This window comes from Rousettus aegyptiacus, unplaced genomic scaffold, assembly GCF_014176215.1.
Source record: "Rousettus aegyptiacus isolate mRouAeg1 unplaced genomic scaffold, mRouAeg1.p scaffold_m13_p_3, whole genome shotgun sequence".
Taxonomy (NCBI): domain Eukaryota; kingdom Metazoa; phylum Chordata; class Mammalia; order Chiroptera; family Pteropodidae; genus Rousettus; species Rousettus aegyptiacus.
This window is the reverse complement of record NW_023416306.1, coordinates 63,818,568-63,835,584: the sequence shown is the minus strand read 5'-3', so window position 1 is coordinate 63,835,584 and position 17,017 is coordinate 63,818,568. Positions and strand designations below refer to the sequence as shown.

Genomic DNA, 17,017 nt, shown 5'->3' with positions numbered 1-17,017 from the left:
TGAATCTGTGATTCAGATTCTGAACGTAATTCCTAAAAAGGGCATTTAAAAATGTTTCGGCTATGTCAGGTAACTAGGGTCATCAATTAAATGTGTTAATAGGTTTCCAAGGTAAATATTTCAATATGAACTTTCCAAGGTGATTATGCCTACATGTTCGTTTGAAAACAAAAGCAAAGAGAAATTTTATTATGAAAGGAAAGAGAAAAAATATTAGGATGAGATAAACTTTAGGCTTAATCTATTATAGGGTAATTATGGACATGCTTCAAAAATAATTGTTGGCTTCAGAACTTCCTCAAACAAATAGTCCTTATGAACCCACTCCTGGCTCAATAATTTGAACAAATAATCCCACCTCCCATTTCCCACCCTAGCCACCACCAGTACTAGTGGTTATGGGCGGAGTACTGTTATGGGTGGAGTTTCAGAAAAATCTTTTATCTAGAATTCTTCAAAATGGCAGATATCCAGGGTCATATGAAAAATTAAGGCAGATTTTATTTACAAGCAGGAAACTACAACAGTAGCAGATATGTCAGTTAGGAAAGCTGTAAGTTACAGAGCATTAAACTTAATATAGCTTAAATAAAGAAGACTTTATTTTTTCATATAAAACATGAAGTCTGAAGTAGACAAGTCCAAGACTAGTTGAGCAGCTCAAATATGGCATTAGGAACCCAGGTTCTTCTCATTTTTCTCCATCTTTCAGGGATTGGCCTTTAACTTATTGCTTCACAATTGCAATATGGTTGCTTCACCTCCAGATACAATCCAATATCCAAGTAGGAGGGGCAAGATGTGGTGGCAGCTGTGTATTCTTTCATCAAGAAAGGCCTTTTTTTTTTCCAGAAGACCCCTCTAGCTAATATACATTTACACTTTATTTGCCAAAAATGTGTCAAACAGCCACTACTACCTTCAAGGAAAATTAGGAAATCAAATATTCAACTTTCTGGACTCTAAATTAGAGTAAGACAAGGAAGGAGAAAGTTGAGAACGCATGTCAAATGACCCCAATTACAATGTCTGGCTCAAGAGGGCCTATATTTTACTAGGCAGTGTGATTTCACACTTTGTATCATTAAATCATCACAGCAGTAGGAATTGGTCCTTGTAATTTACTAAAGAGGGAAATGTGGTCTAGAGTGCTGAAGAGAATTATCCAAATCATCCATCTTATAATTTCTGTATGACCAATTTCTGTATGACTTCAGAAACTCTGCTTTCTAACATGAGCAAAGAAATGATAATAGCACAAAAACAAGGCTTTCCCAAAGACTGAGTATTGAGCTTGTTCTTAAAAGGCAGCATGCAAGACTCTTTATTAGAGTCTTACACGATGATCTCACTTGTAACAAAATTTGAGAAGTTATAAAAAGAAAGAACCAAGGTCACTTGGGATTAACCATGTATTCCATTAGTCATTGAAGCCTTAACAGGACTCCCAACATTTAACCAACTGCTGAGAGATTTAAAGATGGTGAATGGTTTATTTAATACCCAGTTTATATATTTCCCAGACTTGGTTTGCCTTTATTGATTATAATCTAGCCCTCAATGTATGCCAAAGAAACTATTTTGTTTTCTATTTTTTCCCTGACATATAGAGCATGGCCTAAAATAAATAAGGCCTATGATTGTATTAATAAAAATAGAAAATAGAACACATTACCTTCCTCAGGTATTAAACATCCACTTTTCGAATATAGGTTATTGTGGAATGGACCAGGAAAGTTTGGTCGGATAAACACTTTTGCATGATGGTGTTTTTAAAAAATCATATCTACAGTTTTTCTTTGGGCTTGATATATCCTTCTTTCCTAGAAAAAATTCAATTTGCATATAGGTATATGATTCTTGCTAATTCAGTACAACTGTGTTCTTCACTAGGCTCAAGTTCTCCTCATTAATGCTGAGTGAGATAATGTGTCTTAATAATCTCCAACTGTGTTAACTTCTCCCAGGTGTAAGCTTATGTTTCACAAGGTTAATACATTTAATGCATACACTTATTGGAGCTTTTTTTTTTTTTATCACATCTTAAAATTTTCACTTGTTAAAAGTCCCAATTTCCAAATTTATTAGATTTTTTTTTTAGTATCTTTCAAAGTGTCAAGAAAAACACCTTTATTCCACTAGTTAGCATTCCCATTCCTTCTATATTTCCTTTCCTAATAGCTGTAGTTCTTGGTTGGAGGAGCAGAAAGGGAGATTGGAGAAAAATAAACAGTAAAGTGTATATTTTCCAAATGTCTTCAAAACTGCTGAAAAGTTCAGAGATGGGAGGTGGGGGGTGACAGCCAGCTAATGAGCTATTCTTTAAAAAAAGTATCCTAGTAGTTTTTGACCAGGAGAATATGTTCAGAGAAAAGTATTTAGTATCTTGCCCATCTAAGCCTTGAGGAAATAACAACATATTGCTTATTATTACACTTACAATTAACACATTACAAAAGCCATTTGCTCTGTCTCCACTCACAACTGTTTTATGAACTAGCCCTTTTTACATTATGCAAATTATCAGTAAAACAATGTAAGAGAAAATGTCTTTTAAAACAGTTTTCCATGCTCTTACAAGAGCAATTTACATAGAAACAATTATTTTGTTAATTATATATAATTCTTATTCTTACTCATTAAGGTATATCTCTAAGGATTTCTTAGCAAGCTTTATTAAGTCGGCATTACTTTTAGTCAATTAATTAGTCAATTAATTTAGATTTATCACTAATTTCAGCTGGTCTTCCCCTCTCCCCAACCACCTTTATTTAATTATAGGAAATATGTGAACTTAAGTTTTGTACCACCTTCAAATCATAGAATTGTAAAATTTTGTGATAAGTAATTGATTTAAAAAAGAAGGCTTCTGTGCCCACGAAGGTTTATAAAAACCTGAAGGAACAATGTGAAGTCAACACCACACCCTTCCTTTCCTGTCTTGAAAGTCTTCTGACAAGATATTCTCATCTACTAAAAGTGGTTTCCTATTAGAGCCAATTAAGAGCTTCCGGTTCTTTTACTTTTACCACAGATCAGAAGGTCTTTGAGGGGGAGTGGTATAAAAATCTTTATTGCTCTCTCGTGGCCTAGAACAGGCTGCACAACGTATATACACAAATTTTAGGTGATAAATAAAAAGCTGACACAAAAGGGGAGAAGATGCTTCATTGGATATAAACGTTTCTCTCTGCTTCTTGCTTTCTCTTAGCGGCTGTAAGGCTTCAATGATAAGAATAAAGAAGTCGATTACATAGTGTCAGAAGTGGTGCTCCATAACCTCTAATAAACAAATAACTATCACCCACGCAGTTCTGAAGCTATCTCTCAGGATGTTTGGAATAGGTGCTTTGTAGCCACATCAAAAGTGTACAGCATCACAGTAAGCTGGAAATGGGAAGTTGAGTGCAAAATAGCAGTCTATTTGTTCACGTGGGAAAATAAAGTATCCTGTAACGCTTGCCCATACTTGAAAAATCAGTGCCTGCGAAATGGGTCCTTATAACCATTAACAAAATTGAGAGAGGTAGTATTCGCTGAGGTCTTCAAGGGGCAATGGGGAGGCAGCGAAGCAACGATCCAAAAACTCTCCACGAAGGAGACGAGAGAAGTGTTTTTCTGTGCGCTGCCTTCCGGGGGGCAGGGAGAAGGGGTAGCTCAGGTAGCCCGGACAAGATCCTGAGTAGACGCTGGAAAGGCGTGTCAAGCCTGTAGGGAGGGAAGAGGAAGAGGCCGAGACCTGGTAAGGAAAGTGGTGACTTCGTAGAGCACCTGCGGGGGCGGCGCTCCCCAGCAACGCAGCAGCCCAGAACTATCAAGCGGGACGGGGGTCTTGGTCCGGAGGGCGGAGGACAAAACTCCTCACCGACCCGACCCGTACGTTTCGGACCCTGGAATTCACCCCGGCACCCGGCAGCCCCTCCCCGGCGAGTTGGGCTTTCGGTCTGGGTGCAGAGTTCCTCCCTCACTGGCCGCATGCGGTCAGGGTGTAAAGGCCCAACCTGCATTCTCTTCTCCGGCCGGCGCCTCTGGAGTTGATTTTATTACTCGTCCCTCACCCTGCTGCCCGCCCCCCAAGTGGTTCAGGGCCCTCGGAGGAAAGCGGTGCGCGAGGAAGCGCGGTCCCGCGACTCTCCTAGTCGCGCTGAGTTGGTGACGCGAGTTGACGGACAGTTGTAAACTATTAGCCAGTAAACTTCCCGCTTGTTCGCCGACGCATACCACCCGCTCTTCTCTCGCCCTTTCCGCCCATATTATCCACTTTAAGATCTTCTTTTTTTCTTAAGTGTTCAGATAAGTTCTGTATCTATAATGTGTTCTGATGGAAATAACACGATGTTTTTCATACTTTATGGAACGCTGCCGAAAATGCCATAGGGAGGTGGGGAAAGAGGAAGGAAAGTGTGTGTGCGTGTGTGTGCGTGTGTGTGTGTGTGTGTGTGTGTGTGTGTGAGAGAGAGAGAGAGAGAGAGAGAGAGAGAGAGAGAGAGAGAGAGAGAGAGAGAGAGAGAGAGAGAGAGAGAAACTGACTTAAAAGGAGGGCAGGGGGCTTCTCTCTCCTGGAGGACAGACAGAATGATACATACTGTCATTAACAATTTTGACCCACCCAGACCCCACCCTTCGGTTGCATCCATCACACAGTCATTACAAAGAGGCAGCGCTGTCACACTGCTTGCCCTGCTCCTGGAGCTCTCGGGCTGGCTTAATGAGGTGCACCCAGCCGGGGCTATTGTGCAGCGCGAATGAGGCAGGAACGAGACGGCAACGATCCTAGCAGCTGCTTGCAGCAGCCCCGCAGCAGCAGCCGCCAAGCCCAGACCTCAAGTGGATGGATGCCTCTGGAAGTGTTTCCCTGAACGAACCCATCAGGCAGTGGAAGACTGTGGCAGGGCTAGTGAACTTAGATGGGGCATTCCTCTCCTGCAGCTGAGCTGGCTGGAGGCAAGTGCAGTCACTCGGGTAATCGCCGGGGTGCTGGGGGCCGGCGGGGGGTGGGGTGGGGTGATGGTGGTAGTGATTTTAAGCCAGTCTTCAGTCAAAGGCGGCTTGGATCAATTTCCCCTCCAACCACTCAACTCTCCCCTTTACCTTTTGTTTTGTTAGCTCGGCTTTTTTCCACCCCACCCCCTCCCTGGTATGGTCTGAACCGTTGCGTCTTGCTCTGCCGGGGTTTGTGCATTTTAATGTAATTCTGATTGGTGAATGTTCTCTCCTTTTTGTTGTGATTACTAGAGATACTTTAGTCCAGCCTTCCCAGTTCTGCGCCCTGCACAAGCAGTTTTGAAAAATTAAGTGCAAAAAGCATGACAAAGCAATATGAGGTTGCCGTGGTAAGTGAACTTTTAAACAAAAATTACCATTTCTTCTCGTATGGTCGTCTGTGGGTGGTTTGAGGGGGAATCATCACACACAAAGGGCTGGGGGCTGGGAGGAGGGGGCGGTGAAACAAACAAAAAGCAGTAGTTCTAATTTTGTTTTTGTCTTTACTATGGTCAGTATACGTGTTCTGTATTTATCTGGTTGATACTCTTGGGATGGTAATAGGCTCGATGCATTTAAAGAGGGTGAGTTGGCAGTCTGCAGGGTCGAGGTGTAGGGGAGGGAAGCAAGGGAACTAGGTTATTGTCTGTTTTCAAAAGAACCATGCTCTGACTTCCTGAACTCAGCACAGTAGCTGGGTCATTCTTGATCAAAATCCTGAGAAAAGAACAATGGGGTCACCCTAACCCACTACAACTCTCTCTGTGCCCTCACCTGCACTCTTAGACCTCTTTTCCTCCTCACACTTCCTCAGGTAGCTACATTAGAAGCTATTCTCAGACAAATTTTAAACTCTATGTAATGATCAAATAATACATTTGGAAGGTCATAGTTTTAAAAGATTTGAGGCTAGATAAAGGAATTGCTTACTACACTACTCTTTCCACTTCTCCCCACCACCCCATTTTTACACTAAAGTGTACAGAATTATTTAAGGATACTTTCTCAACCCCTCTCCTAATTCGTTTTGTTTTTAAATGCGAGGTCTATTCCAGAGAAGGGTTTGTGAGCTTTGCCTCTTATTTACTTTCTGAGAATAGGTATCCAATTTAGCAGTTGTAGTAAAGTTAACAATTCCAACAATAGTAAAAGGCTCAACTTTTCCTCTGGAAAATTCCAAATTGTTTGGCCACCTCTGCACTTAAAAAAAAGTAACAGTAACAGTGCTCAGTAGTCTTGATTTTTTGTTTGTGAATATAGTTGCCTTTTAACTTGTCGAGGGCTGTTGCCATGGAGATGACTAGGATGCCCTAGATTGGAATGGACCTTTACATTCTCTGATAGGCAAGGCCATCTAAGTTTTCTCACTTGAAAGGTGGGATGGAAACAAAAAAGCCTCCCTGAAAGGAATCGTTTCCATATTTTGTTGAAACCATTCTTAACTTTCATTTATATGTGTGCAGCTATAATTGCATGTGCTTACATTTCTCAAGATCTATTCTGAAATAGTTTGTAAATTATTATAAATTTCCTCCGATCATAAGAATCACAAAAAATAACTTTTTTAAATGATTATATATCAATAAAGATTAAAATATGCTTTATTTTTACAACTGACTTTTTTTGTCTATCCTATATGAAGTTACTGTAATTTACCAGTAACCAACACAGGAAGGTGTCACCTTATGTACTTGGCTTCCAAAGTCATCACTAATGCTTTTAGTCTTGCTATTTGCGATCACCATCCTTAAAACAGTTTTTAGTTTGAGACCTTAAACATGAAATAGCTAACTAAACTACTAATCTGTTGGTACAAGAGGAATCAATTCACTATAACTTTGAAAAAGAATCTAAGAAGAGTTTAGCTTAGAATATAGTATTTTATTTATTTTTAGTAGTAAAAATTTCAATTGGGAAATTTGCTTTGCTTATATACTAATATGATAGTCTTAAGTACTGAACTTACAATGTCAACTAACAATGTTTTTAACTATATATTTTGGATCATACTTTTTAACTATCTTAACTATTTAATTTAAAATATATGGCCTGTACATATAAAAATTGAATTACTTAGGTACTTTAATTGCGTATAACCTTCATTTATTTCTAATTAGTATCAAACTTAATGTGTATCTTATATCGAATACACACTCTGAAAATATCCTTTAGAGTTATCATTCTCATAATCTCAAACAAGCCCTCAACTTTACTGTAGCTTTTCATCTACAGATTAAAAATACTGTTTTGGTTGAAGATGGTCATAATAATTATTTACAATAAGTTGGATAATTGAAAATTGTCTTCTAACTGATGATTAATAATAGTGCCTATGTTCAAGTTCCTGTAATAGTATTTAGATTAATGCTGTATATTCCTGGTGCTTTTTCTCACTAGCATCACAGTTCTGTGGCAATTTTAGGTTTGCTAAAAATTCTCAATATGGAAATTTCTTTATATCAGAATATAATGTTAAAATAATCAATTTCATTCTTTAGTGTTCTAATTATATATTATTGATACATTAGAAATACAGTGGGCATGTTCTGATATTTTCCCTAAACTTCAGTCCATTAGAATAAATTTTAAAAATAACAGAAAGCTTATGAAGTCTATAAGAAAAAAATTCTAAGTGTTTTCAACTAAGCAATACTCTCATAGAAATATTCATTGCTTCCCAAAACATTGACTCACTTTAAGTGAATAGTTATCGTAAATAAAGGAGAAAAATGGATGTAATATAGGGAATGGTAGTAGGTGGTTGTCAGGATCATCTAATGCTACCTAGACGGTTTTACCCTTTTTACCATATGCAAGACATGGAATTTTCCTGCAAGCAAAAAAGTAAAAAAAGAATAGTTGAAATGATGCTATGATTTTAAAAATTCAAAAATAACCTTCATTTATTTCTAATTAGTATCAAACTTAATGTGTATCTTATATCAAATACACACTCTGTAATGGCTAAGAAGTTACCTTTAATAGTTAACATTCGTTGTCTACCTGCCATGGTCCAGTCATGAATCCAGTCATATACATAAGTGCTTTACCTATATTATCTCAGTTAACCTTTAAAATACTCTAGGTGGTAAGTTTCAGGATGCCTAGAAACTGAATAGTTAAGGTTAGATGGCTCATAATCATGAAGTGAGGATTTGAATCAAAATCTATCTGACTCTAAACTTGGGTCTAAAATCAAACAAAATGAGTATCAAGTAATAGAAAATATGAGATAATTTACTAAATTTAAAGAGATCCTCCACACAAAACCTACATAATCTTCACAAATTCCAAAGATAAGAATGATTACCTCTTGATACTTGCCTCAATAAAAACATTTTTAAAAATTTACTGAAATATTCTTAACTGTATCCCAAATTGAGTTTGGATACATTAAGTTGATTTGGCTCGTGTTTCTCTTTTGGGGCATTAATTATGAAAAAATATTGCATTTCCATTCTGTCACAAAAATAAATAAAAAGAGAGGAAGATTAATTATAATGACAAAAGTATTTTCAAATAAGTACCAACAATACTATTTGATAAAAGGAAAACCTAATTGCAAACACAGTTTTCTTTAAAAAGAAATCAAATAAGTACAGTGATTTTTTTTTCATTTTACAAACCTAAAGGGTTGATAGGTGGGATTTAAGTTTTTATTTTAAAGACTTTAAAAATTCAGTTACAATAACATTTGCTCAAGTAATGAAGTGTTATCTGATTCTATAGGTAGCAAATTATTTGATGATTTTTTTCCATATATTTATTCTCTAGGTTAGAGTTTACCTTGATATACTTATACTTAATTAACTTCTACCCTAATTATTCAGTGATTAGGGGTCCTCCATTTTTAAAACTGCCCTCATCTAGTGAATTAAAGAGACATAAAGATAGAAAGTGATATAGAAAATAAAGTTTCAAATGGAGCTCCATTATATGATTCCTTTTTAAATATTAAAGATTATAGGCTCTCAAATAAAGGGGAAAAAACATTTTTCCCCTTTAAAAAGCTATAATATTGCTCTTTTTATTTATAAAATCTTTAAACCTGAGAGATTGGGACATAGATCTTGTATCTGCTCAGATTTGTTTATTTGTTAACTTGGATCTTCAAAAATGGAGATGTTAAGATTTCATCAAGATACTCCATTCAAGTCCTCTTAAATACCAATGAAAAAATGTTTAAAGACATCATTTTCATTCAACAGAAAACAGCTCAATTTTTCACTTTCAGCTAAGAAGAAATGAAAGCACTCAGAATAACTCTATCTGCTCTCTGCACTTCATGCAATAAATGGGCTCCTGAGTTGTTTTGTGTAAATCTTTTTTTTAAAAAATGGGTTACCTTTTTTTTTTTTTTTTTTTTTTAATGCAGAGAGCTCACACATTAAAGGAACATTTGAATTAATGCTCCTGGTAAGAACTTTTTAAAAATTGATTCATCCCTTTTGTATGTTTCAGATTTTTATGAAGTGAAATCATCCAGCTCTCTCATGTTTAAACCTCATTACTATGAGATTGTCAATAGCTTTTTTAAAAGTTTGATAATTTTTGACTTTTAAGAACCATGTTATAAAGGGAAGAGTCTTGAATATTTCAATCTCACAATATTTTAGTAGTCACATATAAAACTCAACTCTCCTTCACTTTGACCTTGCAGACCACACTTTGGAAGACCCTTTGATTTTTACCCCCAAAACCTAATTCTAGTTGTTTGCTTTATTTTAAATAAAATTCAGGCTCGTTTTTATCATAGTTAATAAAATAGCTATTTTATTTTTTATTTCATCCTTGCTTTAGAAATTTATATTATTATGTATTAAAATCCTAGGACCGCATCTAGACGATTTTCTCTCCGTTTAAATTCTTTGAAGCAGACAAGTCTATATACAAATAATAAATATATGTAAATATACATATATAAAAAGTTATGGATATATTAATATCAAGCAAAAATAAAAGTTATTTATAGTAGTTTCTCTGTTTTAAACTTATGGGATAATTAAAGCCAAAAAACAGAATTTTACCTAATGATAAGAATAACTATATTTATTATTAATTAAAAATGTAAGAGTATTTTAGAATAGGTCTGTGGAGTCTATTTTCATCTATCTCTCCACTGTTGCTTCCCATAACTTCAAAAAAAGCGATACTATCACTTGAAAATTAGGAGGAATATGTAGACTGTTTAGATTAGGGAAGGACGCTAAGATTGTTCCTGCATACATCATGGTATACACCTCAATTATCCCTTAAATTCTTTTAAACATGAAATTATTACATTTGTGTTCCAAGTAAAAGTTACACGTTGTAGACTTTCAAAGCCTCTTGGTGGGTGATGGGTTTACAGGAAACAGGAGAATAATACAAGCTACCCCCACACCTGACAGACATTGACAAAGGCTGAGAAGGCAGTGTTAATAGTTTTAATTAAAACACATATGGCTAATGAAACTTGAGGCCATTACCATTAAGAACTGAGAACTCAGCTTTTTGAGTGTTTCCAGTAAAAATAATTAACCACACAATAAATATTTAATAAAATCTGAAAAATTACCACTATCTTTTGTTAAGGATAATGAGAGTGACAAATGCTATAGAAATCTACATTTTTGAATTTCTAATTCCTCAGTACTTAATATCACCATTAAATTTGATATTATGAGAGAGATGATATTTAATGTATGTTTGAGTCTTATCATAGAAACCATAACATTTTGATGTGTCTTGGAATATGAATTAATGATATACTTTACTTAACAAACATCACATACTTATCAGGCTCTAGACACATTGCTAGAGCCTGGGAATACAGTGCTGGAAAGTTGGCTTTTCTGTCAAGCAATGCATGGGCTATAGGAGACAGACTTGCCAACAAATGATTCTAACGAAGTGAGATAATTGCTATCAGAGGTATGCACAAAGTGCTTTTAGGAACACAGAGGAAGCTATCACCAATATACCTGTAGTTGGCTTTAGTGTGGGTGTTCAGAAAGTGCTTCTCAGTGAAGGTGAAGTTTTGCATAGTGGCTTTTTTTTTTTTTTAATTTTATTTTAACAGAATGTAATAGTGGACCTTTAAATAATATAAAGAAAGATGAAGTATATGTTTTTCTAGTTTTTACATATTGATATGTACTTATGATGAGGGAGAGCAAGTTTTCTGTGTAGGACGATGATTTTTTCAAGATTCATTAGTGTAATTTCTCAGATACACTGCCTTTGACAAATGTGCACAGCAAGGAAAGCCTTTAATAGTATTGATTATGTTAGTGTTTTGTTGGTAGTAGCATAATGGATAAAGCAAAGGCTCCATTTTTATTCTATGCTCTACCAAAAAAAAAAAAAGTATCTTGCAAACTGAAAGGCATACAAAAGCAAAAGTAATAAAATAACATAAATGGTAAGGGAGATTCCCTGTGACCTAGGCTTGAATTAGAGTTGGAGGTGTAAGAAGGAGTTTATTTGAGAGGAAATGATATGAAAATATTTTAAAATAGAAAAAGAATTCTGCGTCATAACAATAGGGTGTTAACTTAAGCACTTTCACTTTCCTTTGTATTGCTTTCACATTTGCAATGGAGGAGGAAAGTACTATTAATTTGAAATTTCACTTATTTATGATTAAGTCTCATCATTGATCAGACTAAAACCACCTTATTTTCTTTTTTAAATTCACCAATGCATGAAAAATCTTCTCTTCAGAGTGATTAGTACTTTATGTGACTATCAATATACATTTTGCTCTCTGATATCTTGACAATACATTTTAGCCCGTTTCCACCGGGATTCTCTCCTGGCAACAGTTTTTTCTTTCCTTGTGTTCATTTTTAGGAAAATCCTCTCAACATTGTTATATGTATTATTTTATGGGAAGGAAGCATGTAAAATATTCTTGAACTCATTTTACTTGTGAGTTTGAATAGCATTCAGATTAGAATGATTTCCCCAGAATTTTATAGGCTTGCCCAATCCAGCTGTATATTTTATATGCTAATGTAAATTCTATTTTTGTTCCCCTTGGGGGTTTAAGTGATTATAATTGTTGCTCTTCAAAAGCCAAACAGATGATGATTGCTGCTTCAGGAGTATACCAAAAGAAACTGGCTTTCATTAAACCTGCTCATCCACTTCATAATTATCTCCATTTTATCTAGCTAAGAAGCAGGAAAAAATGGCAAGTACAGTTCATTGAAGCCAGTTCAGTTATTTAAACATCGCTTTATTGAACTAGCAGGAGGTGTTAAAGTAGGGGGAATGTTTTCATTCTAACACTGATATGTAGCCAGTGGCCCAACTGAAGAGTTAGTTGAGCATCAAATGCCAGAGGCCACAGGGAATGAGAGAGATATTTTAAGCCATTCTGAGACAAGTCCTCTAGTGGATACAATAAATAGTACTGCAATGGCAGCCATTCTGAAATTTTCTTTTTGCTTATTCTTCTTCCCGTAAGTTCAAAATAAAATATTTAGTATCCACCAAAAGATTCGGAAATATACCCTAAATGAGAGGGAAATTTCCTACATAGTATAAAAAGGGGTGGAGGATATTGATAAATTATAAAAGGATACCAAATCCTGACACCGATTGCCACCAAAAGTCCTCCAAGGAATCCTTTTGATCACATGAGCCTTGTGATCTGACCGTGGGTTAACAAAGCAGATTAAAAAAGCAGATTATTATGGAGGTTAGTTTTCCTCAACTGAGAGAAGATCTCCTTCATTCATGTGACACAGGAGCTAGCTCTGAGCTATCTGTTCCCTTGTCCTACTGTGTGGGTAGAGGTGTGGCCTTGGAATTGGGCTGCACTGGAACATGTTTCTGACCACATACATTGCTGGCTCTCCTCTTGATGCCACAGTGAAGGTTCTTGAACTCTCACCCAGGAAGATAGAATTGTGCCAGAGTCAACAGCTGTTCAAGCTTCCAGCTGTGAGAAAGCAATTCTCTGCTGGTTAAGTGAAAAATCCTGAAAGAGCTCTCTCTTCTAAAATTTCAAGGAGACACGTTTTAGAAAACAATTGTCTAAGACTAGACTTCCATGACATTACATTCAAAAACAAAGAAAATAGAAGGTTTCACTTTTTCTGCAGATTTTCATTTTTCATGTTCCTTGACAGTCCAGCAAGTTTCAGGCAATTTCATTTTTTCAAATTTTAACAGAGTTGTTATCTTACAACTTGATTTTGAAACTTTTGGGGAGTCATATTGAAAAAGGAAAAACATAGTTTACTTAATAAGAAAAAAGAAATATGTTCCTGAAAAACTTTTAGATAATTTACTAGAAAGTTGTATACATTAAAAAATAATTCCTTTCCTCTCAATTCCTATGCCACAAAATTAAAAATGTTTATTTAGTTTTCATATATGTAATTTTATATGGCTTCACAATAATCTTTTGAAGTAAGAAAAGCAAATACTACCACTTCATTTTGCATATAGAAACATAAAAATACAATCTGGACATACCAATTCCTTGATTAACATCTTTGATCTACCAACAGCTTGCTGATACATGATGTCGAACTCTATCTAGATTGTAGAGTTATTTCTATACCCTAAAGAATAGCATGTCCCCAGAAAATAAGTATTTTCCCAATAAGCTCTTAAGGTAATCTACACAATTTTCATTCTTAGCTCTAGGGGAATGTATAACAAGGGCCTGCTCTCTAAAAACCCAATCTAGTTATCTAGCAGTAACCTAAATGTATCATAATTTGATAAGACTGACCCACTCAAAGTTAAATCCAGTCATGTGACTTCCAGACTTCTGTGATGGGGGGATATTAAGGAGAATAGTGGTTTTATTAATTTAAAAGCCGTTCCCAGGGAAAATGCCCTCATTTTTGTTAAATAATCATGATGAGTAACTTATAGACTGATCATGTCAGCCAAACTATGTATTTTTCTGATAGCTGCTTTTCTTAACTGTGGCACTCCTTGATCTGTCACTGAAGAGACTGCTTACTTATCTTGAAATAGGACAGTTAGAAATGAACAAGTCAATGGGAAAATATTAACTCTGAAAAAAATTGATCTGGTAGTTGGCTTATCTGCCTATGTTTATTAAATAGAAGTAAAAGCCACAAGACACAATAAAAGCTAAAATATATCCATGCCAATGGAATGACTCTGTAATTTCCCAGCGCTATCTCATATATCTGTTCTTTTATTATAATAACAGGAAATTGGAAAATCACGCTTAGTCTGTGACCTCATAGATAGATGAATATAAATAAAATATTTGAAAAGTCTTCCCATTAAATTTCTTGTAGCATAGCACAAAGTACAAATTTGGCAATTATTCCAATTAATCTGCTTAACGGAAAGCTGAACCAAAATAGTCAAAGCCAGAGTTTAAGTCCTTATCAACTGAACAACTGAAAAATCTGTACTGTTTGTTTGTTTGTTTGTTTGTTTGTTTGTTTTTGCTTTAAATCAGTGGTTCAGAATCACCTATGGAAGTTTTTATAAACACATACGTTTAGACCTTACCTTAGAATAACCGAGTAATCTTCCAGGGCAGAGACCAGAGATCTGTACCTTAAAAGAAAAAATCTACAGATAGGTTGAAGCATTGATGCACAGCTGGCTGCATGTGAGAACCACTGGGCTTTCATCTGAACCAGTTCTATCATTCACTGAAAATTCACTCTGCCAGACACTCTCTTAAGCACTTGACAAGTATTTTTTCACTTAATGCTCACAACATTTCTAAAAGGTAGTTATTATTTTTTACTTCTTTTACAATGAGAAAGCTGAGGCTTGAGGAGGTCTGGCAACATGCCTAAAATCATATACCAAGGACATGGGAGAGGCAGAACCAGAATCCAGGTCTGTTTGAAAACTTTGAAACGCTGCAACTTTAAGCTTGAAAGGGCCTTTTTAATATACAGTTTGAAAATGTATGGCTGTATTTTATGCTTTAATTTCTAACCTAGAAGCTTCCATTTTGCTACCTTGATTACACTAAGATTAGCCAGAGCATGCAGGGATTATTTCATTTTATGGCCTTAAAAGAAAGCCACTTTATTCATATGAAAGTAGGCATGTTCTAATATGTAAGAGATACTTTAAAATTATAGGTAAAATGTTTTGCTTTCTTGTATAAAGGTCACAGATGACTTTCTACTTTAGTTCTTAATTCAGAAACTCAGGAGCTGCCATAAACTACCCTTTAATTTCATGGCTAAAAAGTATTTATAAATGAGACAATGTTAGAAGAGCATAATTATTGTTCCAGGTCAATATCTTATTTAATAATATTTATAATTGTATAGAATCATTGCTGATAAATTCAGTTTCCAATGCGGAATATGTAATTTTAGGAGTTGTTCTTTTGATTTAGGGCTGACGCCATTATTTAGAATAGTGATGACTCATGTCTAGGTCCAAAATATGTTTTTCATTGGTTTATACATTTTTCCCCTTGAATTGCACCAAAAATGGTTTTTTAATTGGCTTTAACTCATGCCCAATAAATTGGACAAAAATTGATTGCCGCAGTCATGTTTGGTTTAAAATTATTCAAGACTGCGCCATGAGTCAAATGAGTGCATAAGCGAGGGCACTGGCATTTTATGTCCTTTGTTTATGTTATGACAAATAACTTTTTTTCAAAATGGTCATAACTCATATCTAAAAGTTAATATATATTCACAGCTTATAAAGCTTGAAAGATAACAGAACCACGTTAAAACATGTTAAAAAATAAATTTCTCTTATTTTAATATTCTTCGTACCTTCTTTTCCAGTTCTACCAGTACTATAAGTTTAATCATATATTCCCATATTATAAATTTATTATTACTATATATTATAAATTTATATATAATACAAATACATATTTATAGATAATATAAATTTGTTGTAATAAAATAATACTTGCATGTAGCTCTTGTTAGATTCTTGGTCATAATATTAGAATATTTTTAAATGCAAAAATTAAATAAATGAGGATGTTCAGATTATATGATCCTGAAGGGTTGAAACAGTGATCCAGTTTCTCATTCTCTGAAGAGTGATTTTAAAGACAGAAATTGAACATTATGAAAATTGAATTAACTCAGGTGATTGTTTAAGGCATTGAAATAGTAATTCAGTAAATGGTACCTGTTAGGAAGCCAAGTTTTGTTTAATTTCATAATTATTTACTGTATTATGATTTTTCATTTATTTATATGCCACAGAAATATAAGCAAATCACTTTAAGGGTTTAAGGGAATAAGGGAACCTTTATTCCCAATAGAATAAAGATACATTTTATGAGATTCTCCAGCAGCTGTGGGAAAGCATAAAACAGGGAGAAAGAAATGATTAATAAATGAAAAGAAAAACATCCCTTGCCATAATATAGACAGTCAGTAAGTGAAGGAAATAGTTGATATTCTTGTGTATAAGTAATATCAGGCAATTCTAATTGGTCAGGATGGTTAACTCTGATATTGTATTCTTCTAAGAAACTGGTAGAACAATTTCTGAGATTTTCGTCATTTTACTCTATTGTATTACATTTCCCAATGTATTAAATCTAAAGATTTATTTTCAGTAAGTGAATTTTATACACACACACACACACACACACACACACACACACACACACACACACACTATTAAGCTCCAGGGCTGTTAATCTGTCTTCTCTCTAAATTTAAGTTGTCTTTTAAAAGGTCACCGATATTCACTACTTAATACCTACCACCTGCTCTCACTTGGTGGCTACAGGGCTGAAGCTTGAACTCTTGAGCTACGGAGTTTTTGTTTTTGTTTTTTTCTCTCCAAAACACAAAACTCCCTGTTTTTCTGATTTATAAAAAAAGAATGCATGCTCAGAATTTCTACAAAGTGGATAATGCAGAAAACATAAAAAAGTAACTAAAAATCTCTCATTACCTCAAAATAGCCACTGCTTAATGTTCTAGGTAACATCTTTTATATGATGTTTAATACTATCGATAATATTTTATGAAAATATTAATATGTCATTAAAATACAAGTATATGCTACCATTTGAATGATTTTGTAACTGCTAAAT

At 34.9% G+C, this 17,017-nt stretch overlaps 1 protein-coding gene across 7 annotated transcripts in view; it reads left to right on the top strand.

The window, feature by feature from the left end:
• Window positions 1-5,235: 5,235 nt before the first annotated feature.
• ELAVL2 (ELAV like RNA binding protein 2) overlaps window positions 5,236-17,017 on the top strand; it is a 150,780-nt gene continuing 138,998 nt past the window's right edge. For all 7 annotated transcript variants that reach the window (XM_036239018.1, XM_036239017.1, XM_016155708.2 and 4 more), the window contains exon 1: window positions 5,236-5,333. In XM_036239018.1, coding sequence (XP_036094911.1) covers window positions 5,307-5,333 — 27 coding nt within the window. In that variant the 5' untranslated portion in view covers window positions 5,236-5,306. The remainder of the gene's footprint in view (window positions 5,334-17,017) is intronic.